This window comes from Ovis canadensis, chromosome 7 (genome assembly GCF_042477335.2).
Source record: "Ovis canadensis isolate MfBH-ARS-UI-01 breed Bighorn chromosome 7, ARS-UI_OviCan_v2, whole genome shotgun sequence".
Classification (NCBI taxonomy): Eukaryota; Metazoa; Chordata; class Mammalia; order Artiodactyla; family Bovidae; genus Ovis; species Ovis canadensis.
In genome coordinates, this window is record NC_091251.1 from 82,140,642 (window position 1) to 82,168,241 (window position 27,600).

Here is a 27,600-nt window from a genome sequence, read left to right on the forward strand (position 1 = left end):
TACAATCCACGGGGTCGCAAAGAGTCAGACACAACTGAGTGACTAAGCACAAGCGCAGTAAAACAAAATACATGCCAGCTCTAAGAAATGAGGATGTAAGTAAGAAATGGGGAGGGGGTAGAAATAAATGGATATGATACTTCAATAAGTGAACATGCCTGCTTACTTATTCAAGCTCAGGTCTTATTTAGTTTCAAATGGAATATAGTTGAGTCTCTCCTAGAAAGTCAGGGTGGACTTAAACTAATGACTAAGGCAAAAACAGCCAACTGACATGTCCTATCCACTCTCCTGTCCTGTCAGGACCCCTGAGTTTTAGCTGAGCAGATGGCTGCCAACGAGAGTGATTTCTCAGCCTTCCTACCAGGCGGGTGTGACCGTGAGTCTGTGAGCAGAAGTGGGGTATGCCATTTCTGGGTCCTGCCCCTAAAACAGGAAGAAGTATATGCCTCTTGGGTCCTTCCTCTTTCCCCTTGCTGGAAGAGGCTGAGAATGGAAGCTGACTCTTGGACCTGCAGATGTTAGCCTCATGCTGAGGATGGCAGAGCTGCCTTTCCAGCCCTCAGCCCCCTCCCTTCAGCCTGTACCAGGGAAGAGAAATAAAAATCTCTCTTCTGTAATGACCATGTTAGGGGCTCCTTAACTAGATACTAAGACTCTTAAGATTTAAACAGGCCACACCTGATCCAGTTTACTTTTATTTTTTATTTTTATCTAAGCTGAACACACATATAATTTAAAAGAAACCTAAATGCCAGCAACATCAGGCCTGTCTCCCCAACAGGAGGTGCCCTTTTAACACAGCCAACCTGAGGCTAATGTCCATTGACCCCTCCAAGGTGATAGCCTAAGAGAAAGAGTCCCACAGGGGTGGATGTGAAGTCCTCCCTGGCTTAGAAGCCTCATGTTCAAATTGGAGCCAACATCTCTTGGGCATACCTTCCAGGTCCATACCAGGGACATGCCCTTTTAAAAGAGGCACCAAATCCGGGAAAGCCCAATGCTCTGGTTTCCCATTAGTTATTCTCCTGGTCAAGATGCAGCACACCAATAAAGTGTTGTTCTGCACAAGCAATGTTGCCTGATAACACTGAGAATCCATCTTTATCAGGTTACCAGGGGAAGGAGCCAGAAAGTTAAGCCAAAATCAATTTCCCAATAAGAGACAGAGGATTGTTAACCCTTCAGTGCACATCTTGCTTATGTTCACTGTATTTTGGCCTCTTTTTGATAGAGCACCTTGCTTGCCCTAATTACAATAATACAGCGATTTAATGGCCTGATAGGTCCCCTTCCATATTGTCATTAGAATCCTTATGAACAACACAGAAAGACAAAAACAACATAAAACACCATAATATAAAATTATTACAATGTAGAATCAGGAGTAAATTTCTCCAGACTGCACTGTTCAGAAACTCAATCATGTATTACCTATACTATGCTCTCTAAAAAAAAGGATGGCCTAACAATGGCTGCCTTCCTCACATAAGGAAGTATGTGCATACTTTAATTCATTCCCATGCCTGCACAAGGGTTAGGCTGCCAGCACCACCCTAACAAGAAACCATGCTCTTGTTTTATGCTTGGAGAGAGGACTGGGTACCAGGTGCTGCTGCCGCTCAGGCAAGGGGGTGTTTGCCTGCTGGCTCGGCTTCTTGGAGGTGGGCAGCTTCTTCAGATCATTCAAATCCTCCCTCAGCCTCCCTGTGTCCTGAGCCACGTGCATATGTAGCCCAGTGATGAAAGGCTCACTATGAAACCTACTGATTTCACGTTCCCTCCCTGTGAATTTGGGCTCTGTCCATCCAGAGGTCTTACTACCAGTGAGAATGACCCCACCAAGGGTACAAGAATACTCCCATAAACCAAAATCTGAGGTTGCTACTGCTGCTGCTGCTAAGTTGCTTCAGTCGTGTCTGATTCTGTGCGACCGCATAGACGGCAGCCCAACAGGCTCCTCCGTCCCTGGGATTCTCCAGGCAGAAGAGTACTGGAGTGGGGTGCCATTGCCTTCTCTGAAATCTGAGGTTACTGCCTCTCAATTTTGGGCTCCCCATGCCAATTGAACTAAAGGCAGAATGGGATTCCAATGTGCCTGGGGTTATTGATGATGATTTTCAAGAGGAAAAGCGATTTATAATAGTAGCACCCAGGCTGCCATCTGTCCATGTCTTTGTGTAAATGAGGCACAGGTGGCCACAGCCCTGCAGGGGGCACATAGCCTGGCAAACAGACTATCTGCAGAAATTTTCTCATCTGCAGTCTTACACTTCTAATTTACTTATTTTGCCTTATTTCATTCTATAAGCTTGAATGCAATGTTAAATGGTGTCCTCGTCTTACTCCTGACTGTCCTTATTGGTTTATCATTAAGTGTGATGGGTAAACTCTGTCATCTCTGTTTCAAAAATCATCTGAGATGATGACTACCTCTGACCACCCCTCAGTTACCATTCTAAGTCAAACTACTTGGCACATTGATCTCACTTCCTAATTGGTCTTCCTGTATCCACCACTGCTTTCCTAAATTCTGTTGAATATAGCAACTAGAGTGATCCTATTTAAGGGAAAGCCATATTATTTCAGAATAAATAATCTTCACTCAGAACCTTCCAATGGCTTCCCAGCCCATGCAGAGCAAAAGACAATGTATTCACGAGGACCTATAAGGAGAGGCAGGCCTGGAGTTGCCCCTTTTAGATCTCCCTTCAAGGAAGAATCCACTGGCCTATGACAAGGAAAGTGGCTAGCTGAGAGCCTCCAGGGTGGTTGGCTCCTTCAGAGTGACCTTGGCTATCTAGCCAAGACCATGCTCTTCAGTGGCCTCCAACTAATTGTGTGAGCAAGGAGATGGAACAAGGGTGAGGCCATTTCTGCCCAAGGCGGGCCTCTTCCTATGGACAATCCTGGCTTTGGAGCTCCCTAGAGAGTTTGCAGCCTACATAGTGGCCCCTAGTCCTTTCACAGGCATCACACCCTAATAAACCTTTGAACTCCTAACTCCATGTCAGCATCTGCTTCTGGAAGATGAGTCCCCGCCCAGCTGGCACTCTCCCCTATTCTGCTGCAGCCACGCTGCCTCCCTGTCATCCCTCAAATAGAAAGTCTTGTCTCAGAACCTTCAGGCTCAGCACGTCCTCTGCCTGGAGCCACCTTCTCCAGATGTCTGCACATCACACTTCCTCATATCCTTCAGGGCTTCTCTGACTCCCTGTTTAAAAGGGCACATAGACTGCATTATATACACTCACCCCAGTGTACTTCCCTATTTTTATTTTCTCTATAGCATTTATTGCCATTGAAAATATCACATGTTCTATTGTTTATTTTCAGTCACCCCCCACCCCAGTGGAATGTCTCATAAGGACAAAGCTCTTTATCTGTTTCCCATCCCTCTCTTTTACAAATTTCTGTTTTTCAAGATTTAGAAGGATACTGAGCACCTTGACATGCTGCGACCAGTGGAGAAATGCCCTCCACCTTGCAGCTTCTCCCTTCTGTCCCTTCTAATTTTGTGTGCATTTGTGCAATGCTTTTTTTCCCTTGTTTGTTCCCTGAGCTGTGCCAGTTTCCATTTCCCCTCTTGCTATTTCTGGCCATCCCCTTCTGACGTCTCTTCCCTGAGTTCCTGTATTTCCATACTGCTAATCTTCCTTGGCAACTCTATGAACTTTTTTCTGAATTCACAGATGAATGTTGAATCATCATAGTTTTCAACTGTTCCAGAACGATTTTATGAAAGTTTCATTCCCCCTTCACCTGTTTTTCTCATAGTATTTTTGTGCAGAAGATTTATCTGCTTCTAGAATTGACTTTTTCTGGGACCAGTTATCTACAGAGGGTTTCTACAGGACATGGCAGAGTGTGTGTGGCTGTGGTGGAGGGCGGGGAGTGGGCTTGGATCAGGGGGAGATCTAAACTTTGAAATGTAAGGACTGCCTGTTCCCTTGCTACAGCAAGGGACTGCTGCCTTCAAATAAAGCTCCTCTTTGGGGTAGCCAGGCCTTTTTCCCTCTCTTCAAACTGCATTAAGTTCAGGAAGTCTTCTATTACCATCTCTTTACTTCTCAGCTACTTTATTAACGGTGGTCTCCAAGAAACATGCCCTTGCCTGTCAAGGTAACACCAGCACCTTGAAAAGCTTTTTGTTTTCTGTTGTGTTTCCACTCTCTGCCCTGTGACTCTTCCTCTCCAGCATCCATGTTCTATTCTATCCAAGGGCAGCCCCTGGCAGTTTCCAGGTCAATACCATGCCCCCTCTTTAAGGAGAACCTCTGAGATTGTCCTTCTTGGTCTCCCTCACCCTTCATTCCTCTCCCCCACTGTCTCCTCTTTCAGCTCTGCATGATTTTCTCCAACACTCCACCTTACCTCCATGGATTTTTGCCAGGACTTCTACATAACTTGGAGTGTGTGATTTTTTTTTAACTAAAAAAATATTTCTTGTTGTTCTATTTCTTTTTTAGGAAAAGAAGAAATATTCAGAATTTAATTGTAGTCTTGTTCAAACTAGAAGATTTACTTTACATTTAACTGAATGGTTGGGGAGATACCTTGGAGAAGGGAAAGGCTACCCACTCCAGTATTCTGGCCTGGAGAATTCCATGGACTGTATAGTCCATAGGGCTGCAAAGAGTCGGACACAACTGATCGACTTTCACTTTCACTAACTGAATGGCATGAAATATACCCTCCCCTTCATACAGCCACATAAAATTGTTCTTAGAGATAAAATAAAACTTACTTCAAACTTGCTTAATTCTTGAATTAACTTTTGTTCTTTGATAACAAATGCATCTTCCTCTTGTTTTAATTCTAATGTAAGTTGTTCAATCTGTGCCAAAAATTCTTTGATATCGTTTTCTCTAATACTGGTCTAATTAGGGGGAAAATGAGAATTTATCAAATGTCTTGTAGTAGTCAGTATTAATATTTTCAAATTGTCAGATAAATTAATACCTTTCTGCATGACATTTGGCTAATTTGTCTCAGTAACTACTGGAGAGGGAGGGATGTTTTTTCCCTTCCGAGATTAATTTCGTCACCAAACAACATGTGTAAATGACATTAGGAAATTAGGCATGGAACTAGTAGGGGCTGGAGGGTAGGCAGAGGATAAATATAGGAGCTAAATAAATGATGTTTAGTCCCTTTATTTTTAGAGATAGTTTCCCTAAACACTGTCCTCAAGTTTTAGTTACATACTTCAAAATCATATTCTGGAGAGAATTGCTACTTTGCTAAATTCCTGCAGTTAATACATAGCAAATGGATACATTTCTTAAGAAAGTTACATAATTTACTCTAGACATAAATCAGCGATAAGGTAAAGTGTAATGAAATACTGAAGAATTACTGATATGCAATCAATATAGGGAGCGAACACAAGCTCCTTGGGTTCCTTTACCTCTTCCATTAATTCACTGCGCCTACTTTCAGCTTCTTGAATTTTATCTATAAGTTCTTGTATTTCATTTCTTATATTTTTGACCCAACGTGCGTGTTTTTTTCGCAAACAAGCTATTTTCCACTGAGTTATAATACTGGAGATGAGAACAAAAAGAATTATCGTCAAATTGACATCGCAGTTCGTTGAAAAGATGAAAAATTCAAAACAAAAGAAATCATACAAAATTATCTGTGCTATTGATGATGCAGACTAGGCACATTAGCTGAAAAAATAAGACAAAACATTAACTGCCCAAATGGCATCTCTGCAAGCTGTTTCACATGAAGTTGTGTCAGTGTATCCAGCAGGACAGTGGACAAACCACACTTGATAACTCACCTCCTCTAGAAAAGGATAGAAATGGGGAAGGCTCAGGGCTTGGTGAAAAAAGAGGAGTCCCAGACAGAAATGGTAAAGGAATTACCTAAATTACTCAAAGTGCTAGTAAGAAGTCTCAAGCTTCTGAATTCTCAAATTTTTCTCTCCACCACAACATAAAAAAGATAACTAGAGAAGAGTAAAAACGTGCAACTAGAGTCTTATAAATAGTATAACAACAATGACAACAACAATAAAATATATCTAAGTTTCTGTGGGTGTTTTCTAGGTGCTGGGCACTGGGCTATATACTTCACATAGATCATCTCATTTATCATTCATGCAATCTTACAAGGTGGGTACTCCTATCATTCCTCACTTTATAGGGATGGGAGCAGAGAGATATTAAATAACTCAGCCCTGGTCACAGTAACAAGAGGCCAAACACCCAACATAGTCCATCTGCTGAGACTGTGTGCTTAACCACTCTCCTCTGTCCCTTCACATCACCTTCCTTACTGGTCCACATAGGCACCTGGCTAAGTAAGACTCATTGTCACAAATCTTGACAATTATACTCTGGTGACTTCACATGATTGGCATGAAAAACTTTGTTTCTGTTCAATGAACAAAATATCAAACTAACAAACACATCTAGAGCCAAGAGAACTCACATAATTTAATTTTGTGGGAAATAACTTCCATGGACTCTAGGAACCAACAAGCACTCTTATTTTTTCCAACTTTGGGGCACTATTAATTAAGATAACATACAGTACTTATGATATAAATAAGTTTTTTTTTTACCATCTCTGAGTTTCTCTTTCCATGTTCTCATTCAAGATTTTTATTTGTTTCCGATATACTTCCTTTGTTGCTCTAAAAATAAGAAAAACATATTGGATTTTGCATTTATGGGAGCTGTTAAATGTATGATAGACTTAATGTATAATTCTTCACAATAATGCAAACTTATTGTGGTAGCACAATAAGGCTACCGTCTAATTGGGAGACAAAACAAACCAGCACAACTGAAGATTTTAGTGCCAGACTAATGGAAAAACAATTACAACTTTTTGGCCAATGCAAACTGATTTTGCAAGTTTTGAAGCCAAGAATAAGGAAGAACAGATTTTGGTGAGGCAGTTGAGGACAGGTTATTAAAGAATAATATTTAATAGAGGGAGGAACATGGAGGTGATATCTCACCAAGGAAAAGACATCATCATTTGCAAACACACAGAGGAAAGGAGCAGCTAGTAAGGACACTTGGGACTAAGACAAACATTGCATACAGAGGACATGAAGGGAAATAATCCTATGACATAGGAAGGGTTTAGGTCAACAAATTGTTGAGGAACTCTGGATTTTGGACTGAGTTCTGATTTGCTGCAATGTATAATTTAGACATTATACACGGGTATAGGGGCCTTCCCTCGTAGCTCAGATGATAAAGAACCTGCCTGCAATGCGGAGACTCAGGTTCAATCCCTGGGTTGGGGAAGATCCCCTGGAGAAGGAAATGGCAACCCACTCCAGTATTCTTGACTGGGAAATCCCATGGACAGAGGAGCCTGGTGGGCTACGGTCCATAGGATCTCAAAAGGGTCAGACATGACTGAGCTACTGTAAATTTCACTTTCTCCCATAACTTAGAAAGCCAATATAGATTCTGGAATTAGGGATAAGTAGTAATTAAGAATGGAAGGTGTGCTTGTGGATCTGGGGGAGAGGGGAATGTGGAGACTCTAACGTAGGTATTAGAAGCAGCTTATGTAGAACTCAGCACCTGTCTATCCTTTCATTGAAAGATTCAATGATAATGACCTTTCTGGACTATAAAACAGAGATAGCCAATTATGTATAGTATAGTATTCTATAGTATATTCCAAATTTTATGTTTGTTACCATTTATTAAAAAATAAATGCAGAAGAATGAAGATTAAAATGTTCAAAGGCAATAAACATACCGATGGAGCTCGCTGAGAGTAATAAATAAACATACCGATGAAGCTCGCTGAGAGTAATAAATAAACATACCGATGGAGCTCGCCGAGAGTAATAAGTCCTTCTTCCATATTTTTGATGTCTACTTTTCTTTTTGATAGGAAGTTTTCTTTCTGAGCTATAAATGCCAGTTGTTTTTTATTTCTACCACAAAAAAAATAGTTATCATATGTTGAACATTGAAATCATTTTTAACTCCTTAGCATAAGAAAATATGCAATAATAAACAAGGATTCAAAAAGTAGTTTGAAAATTTCAGTTCAGGAACTATTTACCAGATAAATTAGTAAAAAATAGAAACAAAGTTTTTTCCTATTAGTGGCTAACTCTAAATTTATGAAAATCTTCGAGCCATGAAAAGAATATTAATTGTAAAAGGAACCATAAAAGCATGAGAATGGTTCAATAGCACTTTGCCTTGCTGAGTGAGTGTGTCTCTTTTGATGAATTTATCAATTCTGGTATTTTATTTTGGAAAATGTGAAGGAATCAATCAGACTAACTTTAGATAATGGTCTACCTCTTCCTAGCAGTGCGATCTTGAAAAGAGACTTCACCTATGGATGAGCCTCAGTTTTGCCATCCATAAAATGGGGACCATAATAGCTATCTCACTGGTTATAAGAATTTAAATGAAATGTAAAGTGCTGAAGCCAGTGAGCAGCACCCATGAGAAATTCTATGAAAAGTGATTATTTTTTTTGTCCCTAACTTACAGAGTGAATAATGGAAAGTTTATGATTTTGTTCAAATTTCCAGACATTGATAGGAGGCACATGCCTATAACAGGAAGTACTTTATCTAAGCATCTCATCTTCTTCAAAACATCTATGAACTGAATTGTGTTCTGCAAATTCATTTGTTGAAGCCCTAGGTCCCAGTGAAATGGTATTTGAAGACGGGGCCTTTGGGAAGAGATTAGATCTATATGAGGTCATGAGGGTAAAGTCCTCATGGTGAGATTAGCGCCCTCGTAAGCAGAGATACCAGACAGCTCTCTCTATCTCCCTTCCGTGAGAAGATGGTTGACCATCTTCTTTATGCAAGTTAGGAAGAGAGTTCTCACCAGAATCTGGCCATGCTGGCACCCAGATGTCAGATGTCCAGCCTCCAGAACTATGAGAAATAAATTTCTGTCGTTTAAATCTCTCTGTCTATGGTAATTAGTTATGGCAGCCCAAGCTGAAGAGGACAAATACCAAAAACAGTAGTAAATGTTTCAGGACTGCAATTATTTGTCACCAGAACATTTTATGATTCAAACTGATTACTTCGTATCGATCTAAGGAAGTTATTGTCTGAAGAATACTAACTGTATCATTCTTAGTAGGCTATTCAATTGGATGAGAAATGATGATTGTAGTAACTCTGTATTGTAAATGCTACAACAATGACCATAAATTCAGCTTCACATAAGTGGGTCTGTACACCATAATTACACTTCCATGTGACTTAATTTTAAGTGTGCTGCTGCTGCTAAGTCGCTTGAGTCGTGTCTGACTCTTTGCGACCCCAAAGATGGCAGCCCACCAGGCTCCGCTGTCCCTGGGATTCTCCAGGCAAGAACACTGGAGTGGGTTGCCGTTTCCTTCTCCAATGCATGAAAGTGAAAAGTGAAAGTGAAGTCTCTCGGTCATTTCCGACTCTTCACGACCCCATGGACTGCAGCCTACCAGGCTCCTCCGTCCACGGGATTCTCCAGGCAAGAGTACTGGAGTGGGTTGCCATTGCCTTCTCCGGATTATTACTTATACAATTCATTAGGAAAACACTGGTGAATGCCCATTACCTGCTAAGCAATGGACAAGATCCTGAGGACACAGTGCTAAGATGGAGCAACTGCGCTGATCTGTCATAGTTCAGTGGGACAAAGTGGCGTGTACGCAGGTGATAACAATGCGATGACTAATGAAAAGGAGTGACCTCAGAGGGATGTTTCACAGGGATCATTCTGGTGAGAAGGAGATAGACAAGTTAGGGGTGGTAAAACAGAAAGTGGGAAGAACTTCTGAGAGGCAAGCCAAAGCAAAGAGGCTAAAAGGGGGTGAAAACAGTGGAGCTGGATAGGAGGACAGGATATATTTGAGAAATATTTGGGAGGTGGAACTGACAAACATTGGTGCTTCCTGGTAAAATACAGGAGTTTCCTTGAATAATTTCCTAGTCTCTGGGTTAGGGGATTATGTCAATGACCAAACCTTTTTCTGAGACAGGAAATTTAAGTGCAGAGCCAGTTTCTGATGACAGTAGATTTCAGTTTCTCTAGGCCGTCTTATGGAGTAAAAACACGGTTATTCTTTCAAGAATCTGACGTAGAAGTAAAAATAATAGGCTTGCTGTTTATAGATTTGATTTGACCCATATGAGGAAAGCATTATTCAGTATGTATAGAGGCAAATTCAGGGCATATTTATGACTGGATAAAGAATATTTCACTGTTGTCAATAGATTTTAAAACTAGGATAAGCTTAAATGGAGACGCAACCCATAACTATAGTATGTCGAGTTGTGTATAGCTCATGGATAGAAACATACTCAGAATACATTTTCCGTTTCTGCATGAAAACTTTATCCTCTTCATTTAAGACAATCTTATATTGTCTGGAAACTGTTTGCAATTTCTCTCGTAGAGCTTTGTTCTCTAAACGACATTTGTGTAACTTTTCAGTCATCTAGGGGAAAATAAAAGAAATTGAAGTAGAGGATTTGTGAGATGGTTTCTTTGATGGGCAACTCACTTAGAGCACTGGGCATATGACTTAACACTAATATAAGACTATGCCTTAAAATGTTGAGTGATTTAATTCTACATCAGATATTAATTGTACACTTGGGGCCTCAAATATGACAAATGTGTAGAAAAGTAATAAACACTGATGAGAAATCATAAAGTAATAATTCATATTGAAATAAGAATTAATAAAGTAGGATCATTCAGCAAGATATGTAGGTCCTTTTCCCAGAAGATAAACTATACCGGGGGGGGGGGGGGGGGGGCGGGGCGGGAATAACATCAGTAGGAATTCTTGCTCAAAACCTCTTTGTTTAGATATTATGCTTACCCTTTCTTACATATTTCTATTCAAAGACAAAAGACAGTAACCATTAGTTTTCTGAATGAGGTAAGAACTTGGTGCTCGGATATCTCTACTAAATGGCTTCAAATGAGGTAAAAAAGGAAGGAATGGTGGGCTAAGGATCGCTGAAATAGCAGGATGAAAAGGGATCTTAAATGTGTTGCAGAATAAAATAATGAGGTTCAATTCAGTTCAGTTCAGTCGCTCAGTCGTGTCCGACTCTTTGCGACCCCATGAATCGCAGCACGCCAGGCCTCCCTGTCCATCACCAATTCCCGGAGTTCACTCAGACTCAGGTCCATTGAGTCAGTGATGCCATCCAGCCATTTCATCCTCTGTTGTCCCCTTCTCCTCCTGCCCCCAATCCCTCCCAGCATCAGAGTCTTTTCCAATCAGTCAACTCTTCGCATGAGGTGGCCAGAGTACTGGAGTTTCAGCTTTAGCATCATTCCTTCCAAAGAAATCCCAGGGCTGATCTCCTTCAGAATGGACTGGTTGGATCTCCTTGTAGTCCAAGGGATTCTCAAGAGTCTTCTCCAACACCACAGTTCAAAAGCATCAATTCTTTGACGCTCAGCCTTCTGCACAGTCCAACTCTCACATCCACACATGACCACTGGAAAAACCATAGCCTTGACTAGACAGACCTTAGTCGGCAAAGTAATGTCTCTGCTTTTGAATATACTATCTAGGTTGATCATAACTTTTCTTCCAAGGAGTAAGCATCTTTTAATTTCCTGGCTGCAATCACCATCTGCAGTGATTTTGGAGCCCAAAAAAATGAAGTCTGACACTGTTTCCACTGTTTCCCCATCTATTTCCCATGAAGTGATGGGACCGGATGCCATAATCTTCGTTTTCTGAATGTTGAGCTTTAAGCCAACTTTTTCACTCTCCTCTTTCACTTGCATCAAGAGGCTTTTGAGTTCCTCTTCACTTTCTGCCATAAGGGTGGTGTCATCTGTATATCTGAGGTTATTGATATTTCTTCCGGCAATCTTGATTCCAGCTTGTGTTTCTTCCATTCCAGCATTTCTCGTGATGTACTCTGCATAGAAGTTAAATAAGCAGGGTGACAATATACAGCCTTGACGTACTCCTTTTCCTATTTGGAACCAGTCTGTTGTTCCATGTCCAGTTCTAACTGCTGCCTCCTGACCTGCATACAGATTTCTCAAGAGGCAGGTCAGGTGATCTGGTATTCCCATCTCTGTCAGAATTTTCCACAGTTTATTGTGATCCACACAGTCAAAGGCTTTGGCATAGTCATGAAGTTAGTAGGCCTAATTCTATAAAAAAGCAAAAGTCCAGACTGGTAAACCTAGCACTGAAAACTTTCATTCTGATATTGGTGGTTGTAGTTAAGTCACTAAGTCATGTCCACCTTTTGTGACCCCATGGCCTGCAGGCCACCAGGCTCCTCTGTCCATTGGACTTCCCAGGCAAGAATACTGGAGTGGGTTACTATTTCCTTCTCCAGGGGATCTTCCTGACCCAGGGACTGAACCCACGTCTCCTGCACTGCAGGTGGTCTCCAGCACTCAGGCAGATTCTTTACGACTGAGCCAGCAGGAAAGTCCTTTTAGTCTGAGGACATTTATTAATATAGAAAAAATCATTTGGAAACTGAGGTTTGGTTCTCTTACTTGACACAGGGGACAAAAGTAAACACTTAGAGCTCATCCAGGTATTAAGCCTGATAAAACCTTCCACCACTTTAGTCTGGGATTCCAAAGAGCTTCACTGTCTGAAAAAAAGTGAATTAAAAGCTAACAAGCATGGTTAGTCATTCACTCATGCAATGGATTGTAGCCTTCTAAGTTCCTCATCCATGGAATTCTCCAGGCAAGAATACTGAAGTGGGTAACCATTCCCTTTTTCCAGTAGTCATGTATGGATGTGAGAGTTGGACTATAAAGAAAGCTGAATGCTGAAGAATTGATGCTTTTGAACTGTAGTGTTGGAGAAGAGTCTTGAGAGTCCCTTGGACTGCAAGGAGATCAAACTAGTCCATCTTAAAGGAACTCAGTCCTGAAGATTCACTGGAAGGACTGATGCTGAAGCTGAAACTCCAATACTTTGGCCATGTGATGTAAAGAACTGACTCACTGGAAAAGACTCGGGGAAAGACTGAAGGCAGGAGGAGAAGGGGACGACAGAGGATGAGGTGGTTGGATGGCATCACTGACTTGGACATAAGTTTGAGCAAGCTGCAGGAGTTGGTGATGGACAGGGAAGCCTGGCATGCTGCAGTCTATGGACTGAGTGACTGAACAGAACTGGACTGAAGTATGGTTAAGTGTGACTTCAGTCACCAGGGAACCTAAAGGTAGATTAAGAAAGTTTGGAACTGGTAACATCCCAGGAATCTGACAAAAGTGAATGAAATCTGTTTCTGAGAAACATACTGTCATCCTAGACCTCAAATTGTTTCTACAAACACCTTTTTTGAAGAACACTATCCAGTTTCCTACCAGGAACAGAAGGGAACAAGACAGCATGAACAAAAACTAGCAGAAACTATAGATAAAAAGAAATAGTCCTACAAAAATACCAGACATTGGAAATAGACACTGAAATACACAAGTACTGTACTTATTATGATCAAAGAAATCCTAGACATGCTTGAAAAATATGGCATGGATTCGGAAACAATGAAGAGTGACAAAGCAGAGCTGAAAATTTACCAACTCAAAAATACAAAAACCAAATTAAGAATTGAAATGAGACCATTCTCCCCAGAATGCAGCTAAGGGAGATAAAAACTAGAAAACAGAGAAGAGCAAGTAAGAAACAGACAGGATATTTTATTAGTACACATAATTGTGTACACAGAATTGGAGTAGTGGAAAAAGCATGGGATAAAAGAAATACATGAACAGATAACAGCTGAAAATTTTGCAGAACTTATAAAATACAGCTATTCACAGATTTTAAGATATCCAATAAATCCCAAGCAGGATAAACAAAAAGAAAAACTTGGACATATCATAGTGAAATTAAATAATTAAGTCAAAGAGAACAAAAAAGACCTAAGATAAATGAAAGATATGCTGTATTCGTGGACTAGAAACTTTAGTATTGTAAAAGTGCAAAATCCTCCCCAAATTGACCTACAGATTTCATTCAACCCCAATCAAAATCCAAACAGGTCTTTTGGGTAGCATTCTTTTTGCTTCTATTTGTATTGAACACATTATTCCACACCCTCACTTTCAGTCTCAGTGTGTCTTTAGATATGAAGCTGCTGCTGCTGCTGCTGCTGCTGCTAAGTCGATTCAGTAGTGTCCAACTCTGTGCGACCCCGTAGACGGCAGCTTACCAAGCTCCTCTGTCCCTGGGATTCTCCAGGCAAGAACACTGGAGTGGGTTGCCATTTCCTTCTCCAATGCACGAAAGTGAAAAGTGAAAGTGAAGTCACTCAGTCATGTCTGACTCTTCGCGACCCCATGAACTGCAGCCTACCAGGCCCCTCCATCCATGGGATTTTCGAGGCAAGAGTACTTGAGTGAGTTGCCATTGCCTTCTCTGGATATGAAGCTAGTCTCTTGTAAGCAGCATATATAGACATTAAAAAAAAAAATCCATCAGCCACTCCATATCTTTGATTGGAGTATTTTCCCATTTACCTTTAAAGCAGTTACTGATAGATATGTATTTATTGATGCTTCCTTGGTGGCTCAGTGGTAAAGAATCTTCCTGCCAATGCAGGAGATGCAGTTCAATCCCTGGGTCTAGGTTGGGAAGATCCCCTGGAGAAGGAAATGGCAACCCACTCCAGTCTGGGAAATCCCATGGACAGAGAAGTTTGGTGGGCTACAGTCCAGGAGCTGCAAAAGAGTCAGACACAGCTTTGCAGCTAAAACAACAACATGTACTTATCAACATTTTGTTGTTTATTTTCTGGTTGCTTTGGTAGTTTTTGTTCATGCTTCATCTTTTGTTCTCTCCCCTTGTGATGTGATTACTATCTTTAGTGTGATGTTTAGATTCCTTTCTCTCTTTTCTGTGTGCGTCTATTACAAATTTTCTGTCTATGGTTACCATGACATATACACATAGCAGGGCTGCTCTGGTGGCTCAGATGGTTCAAGAATCTGCCTGCAATGCAGGAGTTCAGTCCCTGAGTCAGGAAGAGCCCCTGGAGAAGGGAATGGTCACCTACTGCAGTATTTTTGCCTGGAGAATTCCATGGACAGAGGAGCCTGGCAGGCTATATATAGCCCATGGGTCATAAAGAGTCAGACATGACGAAGCAATGAGCACTTTCACTTCATACACATAACAATGTTTATATACATGTGATTAAGTTAACTCAGCAGTGGCCACAGGACTGAAAAAGGTCAGTTTTCATTCCAATCCCACAGGAAGGAAATGCCAAAGAATGCTCAAACTACCGCACAATTGCACTCATCTCACACCCTAGTATTGGAGAAGGAAATGGCAACCCACTCCAGTGTTCTTGCCTGGAGAATCCCAGGGACAGGGGAGCCTGGTGGGCTGCCGTCTTTGGGGTTGCACAGAGTTGGACACAACTGAAATGACTTAGCAGCAGCAGCAGCAGCACACACTAGTGAAGTAACGCTCAAAATTCTCCAAGCCAGGCTTCAGCAATACGTGAGCCATGAACTTCCAGATGTTCAAGCTGGTTTTAGAAAAGGCAGAGGAACCAGAGATCAAATTGCCAACATCTGCTGGATCATCGAAAAAGCAAGAGAGTTCCAGAAAAACATCTATTTCTGCTTTATTGACGATGCCAAAGCCTTTGACTGTGTGGATCACAATATACTGTGGAAAATTCTGACAGAGATGGGAATACCAGACCACCTGACCTGCCTCTTGAGAAACCTGAATGCAGGTTAGTAAGCAACAGTTAGACTAGGACATGGAACAACAGACTGGTTCCAAATGGAAAAGGAGTATGTCAAGGCTGTATATTGTCACCCTGCTTATTTAACTTATATGCAGGGTACATCATGAGAAACACTGGGCTGGATGAAGCACAAGCTGGAATCAGGATTGCCAGGAGAAGTATCAATAACCTCAGATATGCAGATGATGCCATCCTTATGGCAGAAAGTGAAGAAGAACTAAAGAGCCTCTTGATGAAAGTGAAAGTGGAGAGTGAACAAGTTGGCTTAAAGTTCAACATTCAGAAAACGAAGATCATGGCATCCGGTCTCATCACTTCAAGGGAAATAGATGGGGAAACAGTGGAAGCAGTGTCAGACTTTATTTTGGGGGGCTCCAAAATCACTGCAGATGGTGACTGCAGCCATGAAATTAAAAGATGCTTACTCCTTGGAAGGAAAGTTATGACCAACCTAGATAGCATATTCAAAAGCAGAGACATTACTTTGCTGACTAAGGTCTGTCTAGTCAAGGCTATAGTTTTTCCAGTGGTCATGTATGGATGTGAGAGTTGGACTATAAAGAAAGCTGAGTGCTGAAGAATTGATGCTTTTGAACTGTGGTGTTGGAGAAGACTCTTGAGCTTTCCTTGGGCTGCAAGGAGATCCAACCAGTCCTTCCTAAAGGAAATCACTCCTGAATATTCACTGGAAGGACTGATGCTAAAGCTGAAACTCTAATACTTTGGCCACCTGATGCAAAGAAATGACTCATTTGAAAAGACCCTGATGCTGGGAGGGATTGGGGGCAGGAGGAGAAGGGGATGACAGAAGATGAGATGGTTGGATGGCATCACTGACTCAATGGACATGAGTTTGGGTAGGCTCCAGGAGTTGGTGATGGACAGGAAGTCATGGCATGCTGCAGTTCGTGGGGTGGTAAAGAGTCAGACACGACTGAGCAACTGAACTGAACTGAACTGAAGTTAATGATCTTAAGTTTGAACACATTCTAACAACTCTGCATTTTTACTACCCCTACACATTTAGTATGTTTGACGTCATATTGTCCATCTTTTTGGCTTTTGTATAACTTAACTATTTATTGCGGATAGATGATTTTACTGCATTTATATTTTGACCTTCCCACTAGCTTTATAAGTGGTTGAACTTTATGCTTGCCTTTACCAGTGAAATTTTTCCTTTTGTAATTTTCATATTTCTAGCTATGGTCTTTTCTATTTAGAGAGGTCCCTTTAACAACTCTTGTAAAGTAGGTTTAGTACTGCTGAACTCTTTCAGCTTTCGCATATCTATAAAACTCCATCTTTCATTAAAATCTGAATGACAGCCTTGCCAGGTAGTGAACTGGGTGTATGTTTTATCCTTTCATCACTTTAAATTTATCATGCCACTTTTTTTCTGGCCTAGAAAGCTTCTGCTAAAACATCAGCTGATAGTTTTCTCAGAGTTCCCTTGTATACAGCCAGTTGTTTTTCTTTTGCAGCTTTTAAGAGTCTCTCTTTATCTTTATTTTTTTTCCATTTTCATTACAATGTGTCTTGGTGTAGTCCTCTTTGGGTTCATCTTGTTTGGGAATTTTTGTGCTTCCTGGACTTAGATATCTATTTTCTTTCTCAGGTTAGGATAATTTTCAGCTATTATTTATTTAATTATGTTCTCTGCCCCTTTCTCTCTCTCCTCTTTCTGGGACCCCCTATAATCTGAATATTAGAGCACACTGATGCTGTCCCAGAGGTCTTTTAAACTATCCTCATTTTTAAAAAATCAAAATTTTTTTTTTATGCTCAGCTTAGGTGATTTTCACTATTTTCTTCCAGATTTTTGATAAGATCTTTAAATCAGTTACTGTGAATGATCATGATCATAATTATTATTAGTTAATGAAAATAATACTATCTTGAGAAAATTTCACATTTTCACACATACTTAAAATGTTAACTAAAAATTAATTATACTTAAAGCCATCATTTCTATCTTCCTACCTGTTTTATCTTCATCAGTAATTCATTTTTTTCAAAATCTGATGAATCATCCAGTTTTTTCTTGTTATTCTTAAAAAAAAGCCTATGAACAAAGGAAACCAAATAAATTCCTATTAAGACATGTTTTCCAGAAAAACCACATTTACTTATGATATCAGAAACTTCCAGTCCATCTCCCTATGCAACATATTTATTTACTATTCATTAAAATAAACAAAAATTTTACTCTTTTGATATGATGTATTAATATTTATTTATATATTAATTTAAGAAGCAATTTTTGAATACCTACCCTCTGAACATGATATAGATACTGGAGATACAGCACAGGCAAAGTCTCTACCATCATGGAAATTATACTCTAGTGAAGTAGGCAGAATAGAAGTAAGTTATCAAAAAATATATATTTCAGATAATGTTAAATGATCAAAAGACTGCAAAGTAGGGTAAAGTATAGCGAAGTCCTGAGAATGATGATGGTAGTGTAGACAGGTGATTAGGGAACATCTCTTGGAATAATTTGTGAAAGACCTGAAGGATGAGAAGGAGCCCAGATAGGTGAAGACCTTAAGGAAGAGTTTTCATATAGAAAGACCAGCAGGTGATAATAACCTGGACAGGAACATGCTTGGTGTATTAGATGAAGACAGGAGTTTGAAAAGGCTGAAGAGACAGACACAGCCCAGATCACATAGGGTCTTGAGAACAAGGTAGAAGTTCAGATTTTATTTTGAAGGAAATCAGGGGAGGACTTTTTAAGGAAAGGAATGACAGGAACTGATTCACATCTTGTAAAGATGACTGGCTACTTGGTAGAGAAAGACAATAGTACAGGAAGACAGACTATGTAGAAGTCTATGGCAAAGGTCTAGAAGAGATAATGGTGGCTCAGACTGAGGCTGTAGTGCTGGAGCTGGTGAGAAGTAGTTGGACTCAGGACATATTTTGAAGATTAAGGCAATAGGACAAGCTTTTGGATTTGGCTTGAGTTAGAGTTGGATTCAGAGAAGGCAATGGCACCCCACTCCAATACTCTTGCCTGGAAAATCCCAGGGATGGAGGAGCCTGGTGGGCTGCCATCTATGGGGTCACACAGAGTCGGACACGACTGAAGTGACTTAGCAGCAGCAGCAGCAGAGTTGGATTAGGGTTAGGTTAGGTTAGTTACCTAGTTGAGTTAGGGTTAGGTAGTGAGGAAAACTAGAATGGTGGATGACTTCTAGTTTTTTGGCTGGAGTAATTAGGTAAACAGTGATATGGAAGACTAAAGGAAGATGGGAAATTAAGAATTCTGTTTGGGACATGTATATTTGAGATATCCTTTAAGTGTGGTGGCTCAGATGGCAAAGAATCTGCCCTCAATGTGGGAGAACTGGGTTTGATCCCTAAGTCAGGAAGATCCCTGGAGTAGAAATGGCAACTCACTCCAGTATGCTTGCCTGGAGAATTCCATGGATGGAGGATCCTGATGGGCTATAGTCCATGGGATTGCAAAAAGTCAGACACAGCTGAGAAACTATCACTTCAATTCTCCAAGTGCTAAGGTCAAATAAGCTGCAGACTGTATGCCTGTAGAGGTCAGGGCTGAATATATAAATATGGAAGTCATTGGAGGTACAGAAAGAATGAGACTGAATGAAGACATGTACGGGGAGTATGAGTACAGAATAGAGGATAGTGAATGGCTGAGAAGTCCAAAATTTAGAGACAGAAAGAAGAAATGGTTCAAGTATAGGGTCCTGAGAAGGAGCAGTGTGGTAAGTGAAATGAGAGAAGGTGATGTTTGGGAAGCCAGATGAAGAAACCATTTCAAGAAGATGAAAGTAAGCATCTGTGTCAAATTTTATTAAGAATTCAAAAACTTTAGACCAGATCACTGAAATTTGGCAGGATGAAAGTCATTGGTGACCTTGACAATTTTGAAACCACTTCAGCACTTTAAAGGAAAAAAAGCATCTATAATTGTTACAGCCTCCTGCACTATAATGGCAAGTCTATACTTTGGGTCACAAATTGGATGTCATTTACATACAATATTTAGTTTCTAATCTCTCAGTTCCCATATGCTGATAACCAGGTCAATGACAAAGAAAGGTCATAGCAATTTAGAAAGATAGGTACTGATTTGCCTTTTATTATGCAAATACATCATTATGGATATTAATAATAACAAAGAAGAAAGATTAAACTAGCAGTGCCTCTCATGGACTTGTAGTAAATTTTAGGTACTCTTAACTGTCCACATAATTTAATTAATTTACATTTAATTAAATTTCCACATATTTAATTTAAACTTGGAATTGAGTAATTTTTGTTTTCTCTCAATATTTTGACCTCAGAATAGATGATGAACTTGCAAGTTAAAGAATTCATGGTGGGCGGGACACGGGGAATTAAGACTTATAGATCATTAAGAAGATAACCTTATGCAAATTATTTAGTTTCTTGTTTAATTTAAAGAATCTTATAGATATTATAAAAATAACATTTTGATTCTTTAAATTCACCAAACAAGAACTGAGCTGCTTCCCTCCACCACCAAAGTTAGAAAAAAGGAACTAAGTGAGAAAATAAAAATACAGAGAATTTTCTTTTAATTTGGAAGTAATAAAGAGGAAAAAGTAAAGTTTTATTAATAAAAAGGGGGGAGGTAAATATCCTCAATCACCAAATTAGTCAAAAGCACTTTTTCTCAGTGAGATTCTACATGAAAACTCTTAAAAAACTGGAATTAAAAAAAAAAAGTTGAGCCATTCAAAATGAAAGATCAATGAATCCCCATTTCCTTCTTTTTTAAAAAATTTCTATTTATTTTATTTATTTTTATTTATTTTATCTTTGACCGAGCTGGGTCTTTGCTGCATGGGCTTTTCTCCAGTTACAGTGAACAGGGGCCCCTCTGGCTGTGATACGCAGGCTTCTCACCGTGGTGGCTTCTTCTGCTTCAGAACATGGGCTCCCGGACACACATACTTCAGGAACTGCAGCATCTGAGTTCAGTAGTTACAGATCCCCAGCTCTAGAGCACAGGCTCAACAGCTGTGGTGCGTGGGCTTAGCTACTCCACGGCCTGTGGGATCTTCCCAGACCAGAGATCGAACCTGTGTCTCTTGCACTGGCAGGTGGATTCTTTACCATTGAGCCAACCAGGGACGCTCCCCATTTCCTTCTGGAACACGCTTTTAAAACTAGTTAGCTAACATGGAGAAGGAAATGGCAACCCACTCCAGTATTCTTGCCTAGAGAATCCTGTGGACAGAGGAGCCTGGTGGGCTGCTGTCCATAGGGTCACATGGAGTCAGACATGACTGAAGCGACTTAGCATGCATGCATGCGTTGGAGGAGGAAATGACAACCCACTTCAGTATTCTTGCCTGGAGAATCCCAGGGATAGAAGAGCCTGGTGGGCTGCCATCTATGGGGTTGCACAGAGTCGGACATGACTGAAACGACTTATCAGTATCAGCTAACATGAAGACTGCTTATAAATTTAAAATTTTTCATCAGTGTAACAGCAAGGCTTTTAATGATAACCCCTAGAAATAATTTCAAGAGTTAATCTGTAAATTCCATGATGATTCTCTGCCTGGTATTTAAGAAATAGATATCAACTCAAACTAACTTTGTCAAAGAAAAAGATTTTTTTATTCTGATTTTTAATTGTTGTGTTACTTGAGCTTTTTGTTTTTAAATCTAGTACTGAGTATAGAGATTATTGCATATTTTATGGACAGTTGATGGTAGAGTAGCACTGTGGTGCAATTGTTATTTTAGAGATGTAACTTTAAGTGCAATACATTCAAATCTATGTAGAAAAGAGTCATATTATAATAGGATTCTATATGTGAAATTACATGTCTTTTTTGGAAACTGTTCAGACCACAATTTGTCTTTTAAACTGTCGGCAAACCCTAGGGGTAAGCCCAGAAGCCATATTTATATTGAAAGACCCCACCTTCCTGTCCAGAGCTGAGCTAAACAGTATTTGTTGGGAAATCTGGGAATTCTCCTGGGAGAATCTGTTAGTCAGTCTCTAAAGTAGATGAACCTGTGCCAGGTAAACTCGGAGTGTTTAGAATAGCCATGCTTAGCCACGGGCTCACCGAGAAGACAACACAGCATGTAGATAAAGAGAATCATAAAAGGAAGCAAAGACTGTGACCTTTGAAATGGAAGGAATATTTTCTTATGTTTCTGGTTTCCGTTCCTTGGGTAAAAGTTTTTGCCTTGAGGCTTCCCTGTATTTTCTCAAGTTCTGCAAGTCCTCTTTGACTATGAGCAACAATTGTAACAGCATGGTTAGGTGAGTTTGTAGCATTACAGCAATGCCTTCCTCCAGGGGCATATTTGTTTACAGGGAGTAAGGAACTGAAATGAGGATAATCCATACCCCCAAATCCATCCCTCTTCCTAAATTAAACACATCATCCTCAATTGTTTCTCCTAATCATTTGAAAAACTGGTTAATTTCAAAATGAAGATGTGGTTCTATAAAGCTGAAAATCACAGAAACTTTAGTAAACTAAGAGAATATAATTTTCATCTAATATTAGAAAAAATTTTCTAATGAAAGCAACATCACATCTAGAAATGCTTCAGTGAAAAGAAAGTATTATCCTTACATTTTATCCTCCAGGATCTTACAAGATTTCTTCATGTCTTCAACCTTCTGTTCCCACTCTCTTATTGATTCCTGTAGTCTTGCTATTTCTAAATTGTGATCACTAAGAACCTGTTGAAAATTCAATAAATCATCAAATGACTCATGACAGCAGTTCAATTCATTAAATATTCACGTATCATCCATTCATCTTTTATACTGGGAGTGCCTTTAGTTAAAATAAAAATCAATCATTATATTACTTGTTTCTTTATAAAACAAACTGAGACAGAAGTAATCCTGAAATCATCAGAAAAAAAAAAACCAAAAAACAAAATTTGGGAGGAAGAGAAATGAATTACAGCAATAGGAATGTAAAAACTATATAAAAAAAACTTTAAAGACATGAATTCATCTTGAATACCATTTTAAAAATTAAATATACATTTTAATAATCATTTTCAAAATGTTATTCCAGAATACTGGAATGAGTATTATTTTAAAAGTCAAAACAAATCAGGTATTTTGCCTTATTTGATAGCTATGTTCATGCTGAAGATTTTTTCTTAATACTTAATCAGCATTTTGGAAACGGAAAAATTGGGTATGATGAAAAAATGTTATCATAATTAAAAGAAAGAACTATGAATGAAGAAAATTCATAGTGAAGCAGATAATTTTATAACACAGTTTTAGTAAAGGAAAAGGGAAGGCAAATTTATTGGAGCTTAGATCTGCATTTCCACTTGTGAGGGAAAGTGGAGCTGAGAGGAAAGCTAATCAAACAGATTCCTTTGCTCTCTGCATAGAGTTACCCTGGGCAGATTATTTAACTTCCCCCAATCCTGCACACCAATGTGGGGTCAGAGAACATATGTCAGAGGTATAGAGGCACTCTCAGTCATGTCAGGTGAGACAGGTGAGGGAAAGCTCCCCAAACTTTTTTTCTCTAAAGCACTCATATGACTGAACTTGTGGACCATAGTTCCAGTGTTAACAGGAGTTTGAAATCCTAGAACTGCCATCAAAAGTCAGTAGACTGTCCAAGGGACTCTGACTGATCATCAAGATTAGTGACTATATGCTCAAGGCCTGTCCAGCCTGATATTCGTTGCCTCTAGCCCTCTAACCTCCCCGCCCTGGACTGTAGGGCACCTTGAGAATCAATCATACACTGTTCTTTTCTGCCCAGAATCACATTAGCTTGATCTGGTTGCAAAGTTTTCTAAACCAAAAGCGCCGCATGAAGGTGAACCTGAAACTCCCAGTAGTCTCAAGTTCATGGCCAAAATGTTGTTTTCTAATCTCAGGAAATAACAACATCAACCACAACAAACTTTACCAAATACAAAGCACTCAGCTAAAAGCCTTATAGACATGACCTCATTCCTTCTCCACAAAAGTCCTTTGAAGTAGGCAGTCCTACGACCTCCGTACTATAGACAAGGAAACTCTGGGTTAGTGAAGCTGAGATTCAGATGCAGGCTTCTCTGATATGTATGTGAAGCTCATGCTCAGTCATGTCTGACTCTTTCAAGACCCCATGAACTGTAGCCTTCCAGGCTCCTCTGTCCGTGGAATTTTCCAGGCATGAATACTGGAGGGGGTTGCCATTTTTTACTCCAGGGCATCTAACTGACCCAGGGATCGAACCTGCCTATCCTGAATTAGCAAGCTGGTTCTTTACCACTGAGCCACCTGGGAAGCCTCTGTGATACTGCCATTGTGCTTTAAACACTATTCTCCACCGGTAAGGTGGGATGGAGTGTTGGATTGGGGGAGGTAGAGAGACACTGGGTTTTCCTCATAGCTCAGTCGGTAAAGAATCTGCCTGCAGAGGAGGAGACCCGGGTTCAATCCCTGGGTTGGGAAGATCCCCTGGAGAAGGAAATGGCAACCCACTCAAGGATTCTTGCTTGGAGACTCCAATGGACAGAGGAGTCTGGTGGGCTATAGTCCATGAGGTCGCAAGAGTTGGATATGACTTAGTAACCAAAGAGAGAGAGACACTTGAGGTGAGTATCCCTGATACCTCAAGCCTTGTCTTATCTGGCCTTAGAGATCTCTGGAGCACAGGTTAAGGAACATATACTTCATTTTTCCAAGCTAACTGGTAAGTGTGACATAATTTATGAGGCCCTAAATTTATGCTTAGGCATGCAGATAAAATCTGTTTTATCCAACCCATATTCTTCTTTGAACCTAGCTAGATTTATGCTTCCGTACTCCATTGATATTTGAAAAAAACAGATAATGATCTTGTATGCAGAGAAATTTTTTTGTTTTACTAGTGTTTTGTAATTGGATGTCATAATAGATGCATTGTAACTATAATGGCCAAGGAAAAAAGCATGGGTACTCAGTTGCGTCTGACTCTTCATGACCCCATGGACTGAAGCCCACCAGGCTCCTCTGTCTAAGGTATTCTCCAGGCAAGAATATTGGGAATGGGTCGCCATTTCCTCCTTCAGGCGATCTTCCCAACCCAGGGATCAAACCCATATCTCCTGCATTGGCAGGTGGATTCTTCACCACTGAGCCACCAGGAAAGCCCAGAATGGTCAGAACTACCCTATAAATGGAATTAACTGGACATTCTAATAAGAACTGTTACATATATATTAGTATTACTATTGCCCCATATAGTTTTACATGTAATTCTCAATACAGATGGAGGACTTCCCTGGTGGCACAGCAGTAAGGATCCACCTGCCAATGCAGGAGATGTGGGTTCGATCCCTGGATGGGAAAGATCCCCTAGAGCAGTAAATGGCAACTCACTCCAGTATTCTTGCCTGGAAAGTCCCATGGACAGAGGAACCAGGTGGGCCACAGTCCATGAGGTCACAAAGAATCAGACATGACTTAGTGACTAAATAACAATTCAAAACAGATAGAAGAAATCACTAAAGACTCATTAATTCAACTAATTATGATAGATTACAGGTGTTTCTATTTTAATTAACATAGAAGTAGTATTAGCATTGACCTCTTCAACTATAGTCACCTCCATAAGCTCAGTTTTCTCATCTTTAAAATGAGGTAACCTTATTTTAAAGTACTGACTATCACAGTACTGGCTTTTTCAATCAATGTTACCAATTTTTAAAAGTAAAAGTGCATATTAATGTTCTTATACCCAGTATAAATGGAGAGCCCAAATTCTGTTTGATTATCACATATTCAGAAATAAGGAACCTGTCCATGGTTATTCACTTGGTTATACAGAATAAAGCAATCTCACAGAAACATTACATAAGGTTCTGTATGCATTTGGTCAGTTCTATATGTGTTTTTTAAAACCAGTTTTATAGTACTTTGGCCCATTAAAGGGACTTCATGTGTAGCTCAGGCAGTAAAGCATCTGCCTGCACTGAGGGAGGCCTGGGTTCAATTTCTTGGTTGGGCAGTCCATTAAATGCAATTTATACCTAAGGCATTCCAAACTTACTTCTTTTCGTCATATTCCTGAAGAAAACATAACTGCACTATGACACTTTAAATAATATGTCAGAAAACGTTAACATGCTCAAAACATTCTCCCCAGAATGGCATGAAGATGAATTAAAATCAACTCCTTTTTTAAAAAACCTCCTGCTATGTTTAAGGCAGTGTATATTGAGAAGCCTGGGGTCAGACATGAAAAACTAGTTTTTATTTTTTCTTACCACTGTGCTCGTAGTAACAGTTTCTCTCATTTTTGTCATTGTAAGCCTTAATTTATCCAATTCTTTCTTCTTTGCATAAGTTTCTTCTCTCTTAAGTTCACAGAGTTTTTTATATTCTTCAATCTGTATTAATAAACATAATAAACCAAACCTAAAGCTTAAGATGACAACAAAGCTTAGGAAATCCTTTAAAAAATTTTTGCCAACCTAATTCATATTTACATATACCATATTTAACCTAAGTATTTTATCAAATTAAAACAAGCAGGTTTGGGCTTATTTTGAGGCATCAAAGGAAAATAATAAGTCACAAAGACTGAACTGTAATTACGAAATGTTGAACTAGTAAATTTAGAGTCACAATAAAACAATGATCATTAAAAGCAAATTATAAAAGTAGCTTTTGTTCTAAAATTTACTAGTAAAACAAAAAAAATTACTGGTAAAATACAATAATATATAAAATTAAAAAAAAGATTTACAGCACATTAGGAGCCTCTTGAGAAATCTGTATGCAGGTCAGGAAGCAACAGTTAGAACTGAACATGGAACAACAGACTGGTTCCAAATAGGAAAAGGAGTACTTCAAGGCTATATATTGTCACCCTGCTTATTTAACTTCTATGCAGAGTACATCATGAGAAACGCTGGAATGGAAGAAACACAAGCTGGAATCAAGATTGGCGGGAGAAATATCGATCACCTCAGATATGCAGATGACACCATCCTTATGGCAGAAAGTGAAGAGGAACTAAAAAGCCTCTTGATGAAAGTGAAAGAGGAGAGTGAAAAAGTTGGCTTAAAGCTCAACATTCAGAAAACGAAGATCATGGCATCCAGTCCCATCACTTCATGGGAAATAGATGGGGAAACAGTGGAAACAGTGTCAGGCTTTATTTTTTGGGGCTCCAAAATCACTGCAGATGGTGATTGCAGCCATGAAATTAAAAGATGCTTACTCCTTGGAAGAAAAGTTATGGTCAACCTAGATAGCATATTCAAAAGCAGAGACATTACTTTGCCAACTAAGGTCCATCTAGTCAAGGCTATGGTTTTTCCTGTGGTCATGTATGGATGTGAGAGTTGGACTGTGAAGAAGGCTGAGCACAGAAGAATTGATGCTTTTGAACTGTGGTGTTGGAGAAGACTCTTGAGAGTCCCCTGAACTGCAAGGAGATCCAACAAGTCCATTCTGAAGAGATCAGCCCTGGGATTTCTTTGGAAGGAATGATGCTAAAGCTGAAATTCCAGTACTTTGGCCACCTCATGCGAAGAGTTGACTCACTGGAAAAGACTCTGATGCTGGGAGGGATTGGGGGCAGGAGGAAAAGGGGACGACCGAGGATGAGATGGCTGGGGGGCATCACGGACTCGATGGACGTGAGTCTGAGTGAACTCTGGGAGTTGGTGATGGACAGGGAGGCCTGGCGTGCTGTGATTCATGGGGTCGCAAAGAGTCGGACACGACTGAACGACTGAACTGAACTGAACAGAGGAGAGTCAAAGGAAGGAATTAAGAATTGTTCAGAAATTTAAATTCACATTATTTAATGAGGAATAAAACAGACCAAAACCAAAATTATTGAAGGTAGGGCAGCTCACAGCCTTGAACAACTTACCAT

At 39.9% G+C, this 27,600-nt stretch overlaps 1 protein-coding gene across 1 annotated transcript in view; it reads right to left on the reverse strand.

Annotated features, from left to right (window-relative positions):
• The window catches only part of CCDC175 (coiled-coil domain containing 175), a 78,490-nt gene that overhangs the window by 27,113 nt on the left and 23,777 nt on the right, over nt 1–27,600 (reverse strand). The window contains exons 6-13 of the mRNA XM_069597518.1: nt 25,979–26,101; nt 22,333–22,442; nt 17,711–17,792; nt 10,313–10,449; nt 7,811–7,921; nt 6,578–6,649; nt 5,411–5,546; nt 4,748–4,879 (exon numbers count right to left, since the gene is read on the reverse strand). Coding sequence (XP_069453619.1) covers nt 4,748–4,879; nt 5,411–5,546; nt 6,578–6,649; nt 7,811–7,921; nt 10,313–10,449; nt 17,711–17,792; nt 22,333–22,442; nt 25,979–26,101 — 903 coding nt within the window. The remainder of the gene's footprint in view (nt 1–4,747; nt 4,880–5,410; nt 5,547–6,577; nt 6,650–7,810; nt 7,922–10,312; nt 10,450–17,710; nt 17,793–22,332; nt 22,443–25,978; nt 26,102–27,600) is intronic.